The sequence below is a fragment of the Pseudonaja textilis genome, chromosome 4, assembly GCF_049901715.1.
Source record: "Pseudonaja textilis isolate UNSWEBS1 chromosome 4, rPseTex1.2, whole genome shotgun sequence".
Classification (NCBI taxonomy): domain Eukaryota; kingdom Metazoa; phylum Chordata; class Lepidosauria; order Squamata; family Elapidae; genus Pseudonaja; species Pseudonaja textilis.
The window spans coordinates 56,676,455-56,689,433 of NC_141993.1; the positions used below are offsets into that span (position 1 = coordinate 56,676,455).

The window sequence follows — 12,979 nt, forward strand, 5'->3', positions numbered from 1 at the left end:
TTTTCAAAAGTATCACAAATTCATTATGTCTCATTCACTCATGCTCACCATTTCTTGTTGCTTATACATATTTCCTCCACCATCACCACTCTTAAGTACATAGTATTTTTTTTGTTTGTTTAAGAAGCCCTGTCTTCTTTATCAAACAATTAGACCGTAACAGAATCTTCATTGCAGTCACTTACTTGCTTCATGATGACCCTCAAAGAAAGGATGTTCTTTGTACCAGAATGGGTTCTAATCTCAAGCTGTCATAAATTCTGTTTATTAGTTGGCCACAGAGACAAAATAGGGATTTTTCTAATGTACAGTCTCCTTGGTGCCTGGGGAGCTCTTCCCAACTGCGTGGCACCTGGGTACACAATTACTCTATAAGAAGATATGTTTGCAACTGATAACTTCCTTTGTCCTGTAACAGCCCAACTGATTTCGCCCTCTTTCAAATCATTACAGTTGAGATACAAATAATCATTAATTTTCAATAACATTTGCAACAACCAACATACTAACCAAATCCAAGGCCAGAAGTATGGCACTGCTATTACAAGCAATCCTCCTCAGTCCCCAGTTGCAACTACCTATCATCTTTCCAACATAAATTCCAGCTCATAGGGCTTCCACAATGAGCACATTCTCACAGCAACAGGGCTAGGAGCCTTTCTACTGCCAGTCTTGTCTCCCAGCTAGAGATAGCTCTGTTCAAAGTCCATAGCTCACCCCATTGGAGTTATTTGTGTTTTAGTTGGCACAGTGATGACTCTTGTAAGAGCCTCTCGATTACCAGGCCCCACAATGCTCCAGACTGGTCAGCAATGTACCCAAGGCTTTTTATAAAGCCAAGAGTTCTCTAGCCCTCTCCAGTGGTCTCCTCAATATGGCATGTTTTCTTCTTTGTCCCAACCCAAGTACAGCCATGCAGCAATCACTATTTCATCTTCTGAATCCCCAAAGTAGAAAAATTGGCAGAATTTCTACCTCTGGCTCCCCACTGACAGTTTAAAAGCTATAAGAACATTATTGTGGCTGCTGTTCTACCCTGGGGATGATTTTGAAATTCCAAGGATGGCCACATCCTTTCTTTTCTCTAGGAACAGTAATTTCACAACAAAATGCAGAGTGCTTCACTGTGCAAGAGATTTAACTTTTGGATGAAGTCATCCATGCACCATGTTGCTTCAAATCCAGAAGATCAGTCAAATGGTTATGGGAGCCACAACATTGAACATACAGCTCAGTGCAGCAGGTCCAATGTAGAATCAGCTTACTAGGCTTCAGGCATTCTTTTGGCCGAATTCAGAAGCAAACTCCAACTAACCAAATCTTGAGATTAAAGGTTCGTTCTCCAAGCATGTAGGTTGATTTCCAAATGTTTTGTTACCAGGCTAGGTTACATCTTCTGGGGAGTTTAGGGGATGTCAGTGTCAGTGTTCTGTTTATAAGGGCTTCAGGTGTGGGTATGTCAAATGAGGGTCCTGTGACAGGTCAGCTGTGAATCATCAATGAGTCTTGTGATGGGTCTTGTGATAAGGAGATTACCTCAGGTCAGTGTTGTCGGGAGGTGAACTGCTGATGGGGGGGAATTGCATGGGTTGGTTGAGGGTCGATGCTGTCTCTGGTTGTGCGGTTGATTTGGATTCTGAGGTAATTTCCAATTTTGAATGGAAGATTTAACCAAATCTTCCATTTAAGAAACAGAACACCAGCATAAAAAATGGATTGTTCCCCATTGCGGCTTCTTTTTCCACATTGTTGTTTTCCACCATATACTGAACCTATCCCAAGTGATTTGAATTCTTTCTGAATATGTTGTACCTATCCATTCTAATCATTTTCACAAGTTGCCTTTCTGCAACTTACATTAATGTTGGTGAGAATGATAGGAATCATATTGCTACATGTATTATTTTCCATCAGACTTGAATCTAAAAAAATGACTGCAAAAACTAGTCTGTAAGAGACTAGTTAAGAACAGTTCTTTTGTCTTGCCAATTGGTCAAAATGTCTATTTTAATCCACTTTTGTCTGTGGCATGGTCTCACTGTGGATTTCTATAAAGCAATAGTATGTTAACTGATTATTTTCATTATCATTCCAGACACAGAGGTTACCATTTTTATAGTAGCTACTACTGGTATTTAGATGTTTCCTTTGTACTACCCTTTTCTGATCAGTTACTGTCCTAGGAGACTCCATAAGTGAAGTTTGTATTTTTTCTGCCAGAATGCAACTTAGCACTTTCTCATTTTGAGCCACATTAAAATATTAAATAAGTGTAAAGATTCACTTGAAGATCTTCATTTAACCCATTGTTTTCACCAGGCCAATTACATAATATTATAAGGAAACTTGGCTATCTTCCTGTTCATTGCTAACTCCTAATTGCCCAGAAATAAATATAAAAATACTCCACCAGATCTGATCCCTATGGGATCCCATTGAATATTTGCCCAACTTGAAAATTAACTATTTAGTCCAACTATTTCATATTTTGGGGCAGTTTCTGCACCCTGAAAACACCTGACTATTTGCAGTTTTCTACTTTATTAGGTCGTTTTGAAAAGTCTAAATAGATAGCATCAGCTGAATCATTTTTGTGCAATTTAAATGAGCCAAATATCAACTTCTTCCTATGTTAATGGGTCTCCACAATATCTATCCTTTGAATATATACACTGCTCAATAAAATAAAGGGAACACAAAAATAAGACATCCTATGGGAACATTCTAATTATTTAATGTTTTATAAAATATAAGTGAAGAGAAATGGGGGGGAAATTAATTATGGAAAGCTTATAAGTGTTCCCAAGGAAGTATGATATTTAATTGAAAAGAAATGTTAAAGATGTTAAGATTTTAATGAATATTAATGATAGAACTGAATTGGAATGGAATGAGTGTTTTAATTACATATATTTATAATCTCTCTTTAAGAATGTACCAAGCAGAATTCGATTGGAAGTTATGTATTATATTGAATGTTATAACCTTAAGGTATACATTGAAGCTTAAATAAGAGTTGAATGGATAAAATGAAAAGATATAAAGGTGTCATACTCCAATTAGTAAGTACAGGAGAAAATTTGTTTAATGAGAGAAGATAATATGAAATTGAAACAGGACAGACAAAAGTATAAATATAATTATTTGAATTGAGATGAGATAATCAAAATAAAATTGAGAAAATTAACAGAGGGGAAAAACTATGTAGAAAATGTAAAACAGGAATAAGATATGGAATAGAACACAAAAATGAGCATGAAATTGAGTTTGTGTCTGTATGAAGTGTAACCCGGGACCATGCTATTTTCAAAAAAATATGTTTTATTTGTATTAAGGTTTTTTTGTATGTGAAAACCCAAATAAAACCTTCAAAAAAAAAAGACATCCTAGATCTGAATGAATGAAATATTCTTATTAAATACTTCGTTAATTTCATAGTTGAATGTGCTGACAACAAAATCATACAATAATTATCAATGGAAATCAAATTTAGCAACCCATGGAGGTCTGGATTTGGAGTTACACTCAAAATTAAAGTGGAAAAAAAACATTACAGGCTGATCCAACTTGGATGTAATGTCCTTAAAACAAGTCAAAATGAGGCTCAGTAGTGTGTGTGGCCTCCACGTGCCTGTATGACCTCCCTACAATGCCTGGGCATGCTCCTGATGAGGTGGCGGATGGTCTCCTGAGGGATCTCCTCCCACACCTGGACTAAAGCATCCCCCAACTCCTGGACAGTCTGTTGGTGGATGGAGCGAGACATGTTGTCCAAGATGTGCTCAATTGGATTCAGGTCTGGGGAACAAGCGGGCCAGTCCAAAGCATCAATGCTTTCGTCTTGCAGGAACTTCTGACACACTCCAGCCACATGAGGTCTAGCATTGTCTTGCATTAGGAGGAACCCAGGGCCAACCACACCAGCATATGGTCTGACAAGGGGTCTGAGGATCTCATCTCGGTACCTAATGGCAGTCAGGCTACCTCTGGCGAGCACATGGAGGACATGGCCCCCTAAAGAAATGCCACCCCACACCATTACTGACCCACTGCCAAACTGGTCATGCTGGAGGATGTTGCAGGCAGCAGAACATTCTCCATGGCGTCTCCAGACCCTGTCATGTCTGTCACATGTGCTCAGTGTGAACCTTTCATCTGTGAAGAGCACAGGGTGCCAGTGGCGAATTTGCTGATCTTGGTGTTCTCTGGCAAATGCCAAATGTCCTGCACGGAGTTGTGCTGACATCGGGCCCTCATACCACCCTCATGGAGTCCTTTTCTGACCGTTTGAGCAGCCACATGCACATTTGTGGCCTGCTGGAGGTCATTTTGCAGTGCTCTGGCAGTGTTCCTCCTGTCCCTCCTTGTACATAGGTGGAGGTAGTGGTCCTGATGCTGGGTTGTTGCCCTCCTAAGGCCTCCTCCATGTCTCCTGATGTACTGGCCTGTCTCCTGGTAGTGCCTCCATGCTCTGGATACTATGCTGAATGACATAGCAAACCTTCTTGCCACAGCTCACATTGATGTGTCATCCTGGATGAGCTGCACTACCTGAGCCACTTGTGTGGCTTGTAGACTCCGTCTCATGCTACCACTAGAGTGAAAGCACCGCCAGCATTCAAAAGTGACCAAACCATCAGCCAGAAAGCATAGGAACTGAGAAGTGGTCTGTGGTCACCACCTGCAGAACCACTCCTTTATTGGGGATGTCTTGCTAACTGCCTATGCTTTCCACCTGTTGTCTATTCCATTTGCAGAACAGCATGTGAAATTGATTGTCAATCAGTGTTGCTACCTAAGTGGACAGTTTGATTTCACAGAAGTGTGATTGACTTGGAGTTACATTGTGTTGTTTAAGTGTTCCCTTTATTTTTTTGAGCAGTGTACTATAAAGTTCCAGCAGCATTAATGAGGCTTATTTCTGAATTGACAGGTATAAAATTAAGCGACTAGTCAGTTATTTAGGCATACATACATTTAGAATGTAAAATCTGTTCATATCTACAAGGGCAAGTGAATTGAAATGAAGAAATATTTCTGTGACCAAATCTGAGAGAGTTACAGTAGATTTTTAACTTTTATATGACTATCAAGTTTTTACTGTGACGCTGATGGTTTTTCTAAGGTAATTATGCATTAGTAAACATGTTATAATGGTATTAATATAAATAATGTCTGCCATTGATAAAATGAATAGTGAAACAGTCTCAAGATTTGTTCTCAAGCTCTGGAGTATTCCTACAGCAAAGATTGTAGAAATATACTCTTCCACTGACTTGGCCTAGAGGTGGAGCTGTTGCCTCACAATCAGGAGGCTCTGACTTCGATCCTAGGTAGAAGCTAATATTTGGAATAGACTGTCCTGCTCAAGCAGAGGGTTGGACTAGATGACCTCCAAGGTCCCTTCCAACTCCATTATTCTATGCCTATGTCCAAGATCCCTCCTAACCCTTATGTTCCGTGACTCAAAGATAATAGCATTTCACTAAGAAATTTGAGCAGGACTGCTTTGGATAGTATGGCTGATGGAACAATAGAAGAGAACAAAAGCAATCATGGGTCAGATAATATGTTCTGTAAGTTATAATTACATCACAAACCAGCCGTTCTTAATACCTTCCTTATATTTATGTGGCCTGCACATTGCAGATTTTGATTCGGTTGTGACAATTGGTTTACTTTAGTTGCCCTTTAATTTTACTTTTGGCTTGCCATTGTATGGATACCAATGGATATTGCCGTTCCAGTCTTTCTGATTTTAAACTTTTTGAGTGGGTAGAGGGACAAATTTAATTTATTTTGAGTCCATAAACTGCTTTAAAAGCATTAAGATAGAATAGCAACCTGTAAATATTTTGTCTTCAAATATACATTAAGATAAGCATGCAGGAACTGGAAACATAAGATCTAATGAATTCATGTATGAAAGTAGTATGATGCATTATTGGTGTCCTAGAATTTGTTTACATCCTTTACTATAGATATGTACCACAAATCCACAATGTGGCTGTATAATAAGATTTTATTATTAATCTGTTTATTAAATTCTGTTCCTATTAAGCACCAAAAAGACGTAGACCAGCTCGTTCAATATTTGATGGCTTTCGGGATTTCCAGACAGAAACTAGTAGGTATCTGTGGATAATTATATTCATAACTTTTTTTTTATGGTTTATGTCCAAGGGTAACAGTATAGGCTCTTTAGAACTTTTAGTAATGGTTCTACAGTAGAGTTCAAACAATTTCGTTTTGCATTATAAGAATTTTGCAATACTAGCAAGGAAAAAAAAATCAAAGCCATTGCTATATTCACACAGTAAATGCTTTATATTTCCATATGTGCAAGACATTGTTTTCCAAGGAAGATACAGTTTTTGAAGTACGAATAATCTCTTTGTCAGCATAAGAAAATGTAGGTGCAGTCAGAAAAATCCCAGTTCATTTCAGGGATTAAAAGCTAGAATGGCAAGTAAAAAAAAAAAGCAGCAGTGGCAAGCCAATTTGATATTACAGTCAGAAAACTGGGTGAACTCACCAGATATTGAGCCCTTTCTCCTTACCTTAGTTTTTATTATGATTAGGATTTGAAAACTAGTTTAATTGCAGTAACTAATGTATTCATGGGATTCCACATTGGAAAAATAATTTCTCAGATTGAAAAAAGGGCTGGAGTTATTGATGCGTGCCATCATCATTACAAAAGCAACATGCTTCCAGCAACCTTTCCATCCACTTCATTGCAACAGCACAAATACATCATGAACAAGAATAAGCTGAGAATTTAATTCAGTAATGATCAGAATCTTTAATCCAGTTCTTTCAGAGGTTTCATTACATTGATATGAGTTCAAAAGCATCATTACATTGATGTGAATAATTTTGCAATCAATTTGGTTAATTTTATTTAAATTATGAGATAATTTTACTATTTCTGTTATATAAAAAATGCATTTACTAATGTTGAGTAGCACATTTACCCCGCTTTTCATTAATACAAAAAAATGTGTCCTTTGGATTCAGTGTAAAGGAAGAATCAAGTCATCAATTATTCCATGCATATAAAACAAGTCATGCCTGAGAAAAGTGGTTTTGTTCACTGAATGCCTTTGTTTTTTGACATTCAACCATATGGATAGAAACTTCATTTAAATATATTTGAAAACTGATTTTTCTGTTTTTTTCTCTATATTTAATGTCCAGTATTACCAGCATTCAACACTCTAATAGTGTTTTTGATTGTTTTGCTATTACTGTTAAACAATTGAGAATGTAATTAAGTGATGGAAGAAATAGTAACAATACATATTGGATAATAAGAGCAAGTTCACAAATAATAATGAATCATTATAGTAGGAAACATGCAGTCATAGTTATGGTATGATATTATATAACCTGGAATTGATTGAATGCTAGTGGAACACTAGACCTAATGGGAGAAGATATATGAAATATAAGGGAACTATGATGTACAAAAGATCCATTCATCCACACTAACTGAGAAATGGCTAGTTACCCAGTGTTTCAACATAGCAATGAGGAAGCTGCTCTCATAACTTGAAGTAGATCAACTACATGTTACAACCCAGACTTAAGAAGAACTGGAAGAACAAATGGATGTGCAGCCAACACCTGAAGTTGGATCGCCACTGCCACTCCCTCCATTATAGAGCACAACAGATAATATGAGGCATAAGATCACAGATAAAGTAACTATAGTTAACCCTTGGGACTGGTTACCAAGGCTCAGTGGAGAAGTACCATCTGATAGTATCCTAGAAGACTCCCTCATAACAATCTCTGTTATCACCATAACTGAAACCAATACATTAGTATAGAATTTAGTACTGTAATCCTTGAGATACTTAGTTACACAATTAAGGAGAATGGTGCCTGCAGCTGTGGAAAATGAGATTAGAAGCTATATTCAAGGCAATTTGGCAAGAGATTAGTCAGTTGGTAGAAATACAAAAAGGTGTGAACATTCAGCCTGTGAAGCACCTCCAGCCATCAAATGATTGTGACCTTTAGAGCAGGTCACAGCATTCCACATGACTGAGATTGATAATGTATTTTGCTGCTTTCTGGCATTTTTTGTCAATTTCATACTATTGACCACTGCAAAAAAGATAATGACTTTTTATCAGATTTCCAGTTCCAATTGCACATATAGTTCAGACTGATGAGATGAAACTATCTGAGTCACATAGCAGATATAGAGACTAGCTACAAGTACCTTAGTATCCTGCAGTCACTTGGGAACCACAATGAAGAGGCAAGGAAGATAGCAGCATCCAAATACCACCAAAGGATTAGACAGGTCTTAAAGAGCCAGCTTAATGGAAAGAATAAGATCCATCCCATCAACATGCATGCCCTGCGAATATAATAAATTGGCCAAAGGCGGATATGGAGACTGCTGATGTGAATACCCAGAAGCTCTTCACGATGTATGGAGGTTTCCAGTCCAAGTCCATTACCCAGGGAATGCACACCAGCTGGAAAAAGGGCAGGCGGGGTCTGGTGAATGTCAGAACTATTGTCCTGGATGAAACTCGGAGCATCCAGGAGTACATCACTAAGATGGCACCCAAACATCAGCTGCTGAGAAAATGAGGCGGCAGCAGCAAACATAGGAGGAAGATCAAGGAGAGGAAGTGCCATAGTAAGATAAGACTCTGCATAGGATATACTATAGACCAGGGGTGTCAAACTCACGTAGTCATGGCAGCATCACAGAACGTATTGGGACTTTTCCCCCTTCGCTAAACAGGTGTGAGCATGGCCAGCGTGTGATGCATCCGGCCCATAGGCCAGGAATTTGACAGCCATGCTGTAGACAAATACCTGAGGTGACAGACATTGGGTAATCCTACCAGTGGCTGGAAAGGGCTGTACTAAAGGCAGCAATGAGGCACTGATCATAGCAGCACAAGAACAGGCATTAAGTACCAGATCTATAGAAGCAGCGGTATACCAAACCAGACAGGATATGATGTGCAAGTAATGTAGAACGCTTCAGACACAGTCTTAATATATAGCGGCAGGTTATCCAATGTAAGCAGAAACACCATATACTATATGGCACAACCAAGTAGTTGGCACTGTATACAGAAATATCTGCACAGTGAATGGGCTAAACCATCCCAAGTCCATTCCAGATTTTATATGTAGATAAAAGGTGCACATGAAGAAGGGCAAGAATTTGATGAAAGGAGTAAAAACTGGATACTATAGAGATTTACTATTCATACCTAACTTTTTGGAAACCAATATTTTAATTACTATATATTTTTAAAAAGAGCTGGTTAATTATTAACACATTGCATTGATATTAAAGGAAGGGAACAAAACAGTCTTTGCCAGGAGACCAAAAACTATAATTCTGTAATATTTAAATATTCTGTATTTAAATCACAAATTTAGAATTTATTTATTTATTTAGGAGATTTATATTGCCACCTACTTGCACATGGCAACAAAAGGTAGCTTACAAGAATATAAAAACATATAAAAACAAAACTAATAAAAGAGAGAATCATACATAATAAAATAACACCATGCCCTGGCAACAACACATCATAGGAGCCATTGAATGGTCTCCATCCTACTCTGCAATGCCTTATGTTTTATTACTGAACCTGATGATAATGATAGATAGACAGACAGACAGACAGATAACCAAAAGTGACGAACATACATACATAATCCTGTTTTCTATTTTCCCCACAACTGTGAGGTAGGTAAGTTGGGCTGAGAGAGAGTGACTAGCCTAGGGCCAGATTGTCACACTGTCAGCTTTCAGGCAAAAAATGTATAACCATGTAATGGCTCTTACTAAAAGATATTTAGTAGAAAGCTGATTCAGGCTAATCACATTAGTACAGTCACATTGCACTTGATGAAAGTAACTGAATCTGCTCTTGTGAATATTTTGTCTTCTTTGTTTTTCTTTGGGGCTGTACAGTTCGGCAGGAGCAAGAATTGAGAAATGGAGGAGCCATAGATAAAAAGCTCACTACCCTTGCAGATCTCTTCAGGCCTCCAATTGATCTGATGCATAAAGGAAGCTTTGAAACAGTAGGTCATTTTGATGCATTGAATTTTGGATTGGCTTTGGTATAGCTGTGCATGTGCATGTGTAAACAGTCATATCATGATAATGTGTATAAATAATTCCAGCAATCTGCCTTTTTTATTACTGCAATATAAGAAGTTGCTTCTAATTAATAACATCATTTGAAGAAGTATCTTTTGATTATATCCATTAGTCCATTACTGTGTTCCCTCATTAAGAAGTATTCAAATGGAAGTTAGTGATTAAGAAATAGATTTGAATAATATGAAATTAAATGATGATTTTCTAATGACAAGCTATATACATAAACTAAGGATTGGTCTTTATTTCTGAGTTTAAAAATCTAATCAATCATTTCCTATAATTCTTGTAGAAAGAATTATAATTTAATACTACATTATTGTATTCTACTATATTGTTGTATATTACACTAATGCAATTTGAATTATAATTCAAAAATATACCACATTGTCTCCTTTACATTAAAAATTAAGAGCTCTAGTATGACATGATTGAGAAAGATTTTTACTGGAGAAAAATATGACCAAACTAAACAGTAGTGGAATAGCCAGTGATCAGTATAATAATCTGTGTAAAACCAAATCTTGAATGTTTGATTGTTCATTGTTTATTATTTGGTTAATAAACTTGGAACTGTATATTTGGATTTTGCAAATTGAAGCAGATAACAGTTTGCTAAGTTACTAATCTTTAAACCAGGGGTGTCCAACCTTGGCAACTTTAAGATTTGTGGACTTCAACTCCCGGAATTCCGGGAGTTGAAGTCCACAAGTCTTAAAGTTGCCACGGTTGGACACCCCTGCTTTAAACTATTCCTTATACTTCCTGGTGTTAATATATATTAAATGAACCTGTTGAAAAAATTAAAAACTCTTGGAGTAGAATTTACAAAAAAAAGTCACGAGAGAAATTCCTGATTTCCTACACTTCCGCCCCCGCGCAACAATTTTCTTGTTGCATCAAGGGGAAATGGAAATAAGCTTATTCAAAAGTAATACATTTTGTGCAGCATTTATATGTGAAAATAATATCAGCTTTTTTATATCATTTACTTGCATTTGAAGTCACTTTCAGAGTTAATTTTCCTATCAAGACTTGATTGCCCTTGAGGCAGTGTACTATTTGTCTGTAAACATATACTAAATCCAGAGGTTTTTTTCTCAATCATGTTCAGTGAAGCATTAGAAAAATCTAAAGCTCTCTCACTATGTTACTTCTTTCTTTTCTACGTAAATATACATCTATATTTGAATGTGTTTAGAGGCTCACAATCCTCAACTTACTATAACTAATCTGCTGTGCTTTGTTTAATTTAAAAGTCTCTATTCTGCATTATCTCTAGTATTAATATTTTATCACCTTAGTTTTTAGTACCTTAAGGCAGAATCTGGTATTTTTGTTTGATTTACATCATAACATTGAGTTTTACTTTAAGCACTGTATTTTCAATTTATTTACTTCATAATTTGAATTTTCATAAAATGGGATTGACCACATATTTAAGAAGCTTATTTATTTATTTAATAATATGTGGTCTTTAACTATTTTCTACCGTAGTTTACCATTAACCAAGTTAGATATAGGAACTTATCAAAATAGACCTTTTTCTCCCCATACACACATACATGCTTAGTCATCACTCTGTTCCCTTCCATATTAAAGAACATTGTGGAAAGTGCAGAAAAAAGTAAAAAGTAGTAAACAAAATAACAGGAGTTAAGTAAAAAAGAAAGGAATCACTATATCTTCTCCTAATATTGTTGCCAGCTATCCTAGCTTCCACATCTGTCCACAGATTAATCGATTCCCTTTTCAGTCTTTCTTCTCAAATCATTTGCTCTTCCTTCATTATTGAAAAATAATATGTTACTGCATACAAGAAGTTGTATTTTCTAGCAAAGCTTCTCACACACGTAAACAATTATGATGGGTTTGTGGTATGTTAAGAGTGCATGAATAGTTTTGAGAAGCCATAAATAGTTGCTTAAGATGGTTTTGTGCTTTATATTAAGCTTTCAAGAATTTTTTTCTGAGTGGGGGTTCAGATTTTAAGTTTTTAAACTTGATCAATATATATCTGCTCATTATTGTTATTCTATATGCAATTAAAAATACAACTCATGTTCAAATATAACTGTATAAGAGTTTTATTAAAAATACATTCATGGCACGTAATTTAGTTTCTTTTAACCAGTGTGAAAAAGTAGAATCCTTATTTACCTTCTGAGTAAAATATTTTAATTAAGCTATAAACACCAGGCTGTAGATTTAATACCTGTCAGGTTTGTGTTAAATTTTTCAATTGCTTTAGCATTTATTACTACTTATTTATTAAGTCTTCTGTTTCTTCTAAAAAGTATTTATTTAACAAATTTATATGTAGTTTTATGAGTGCCAGATAAGTGAACCTATATAAACATTATTGCACTGCAGAAACAAGCAATACAAAAGGCATTTGCTTTGTTTAGTTTCCTTTTCTGGAGCAGAAAATAGTACTATGCAGCTGTTGCACAATCCCAGTAAAAGTTACAGTTGCTTTAAGAGCTGGAACCAGTACTATCTTTGTATCTTTGCACATTGTGAAGCGTCTTCTCTGAATTATTTCCATAGCATGGGAGAGCCCAATAAAATGTACATTGAATTCTCTGAGTGCTACAGCTATTTCAGATAAACATAAAACATATTTTAGTTCCATTTTATGTCATGCTCATAACTTACTTCACTATAAGTTTTATAAGCAAGTCCCAAATGTGCTTTTTCAAAACGAAATTGGACTTTGTTATTTTTCCTTGAAGACATTTTGTTTCTCATCCAAGAAGCATCTTCGGTTTATAAGCAAGATTTGTTATCCTGAATTCATATGTCAAATTCAAATACATTAAA

The 12,979-nt window shown here is 36.2% G+C and overlaps 1 protein-coding gene across 3 annotated transcripts in view; it reads left to right on the forward strand.

Moving 5' to 3' along the window:
• UBXN7 (UBX domain protein 7) overlaps positions 1 to 12,979 on the forward strand; it is a 32,249-nt gene that overhangs the window by 6,487 nt on the left and 12,783 nt on the right. For all 3 annotated transcript variants that reach the window (XM_026701423.2, XM_026701424.2, XM_026701425.2), the window contains exons 4-5: positions 6,062 to 6,127; positions 9,965 to 10,077. In XM_026701423.2, the coding sequence (XP_026557208.1) occupies positions 6,062 to 6,127; positions 9,965 to 10,077 (179 nt within the window). The remainder of the gene's footprint in view (positions 1 to 6,061; positions 6,128 to 9,964; positions 10,078 to 12,979) is intronic.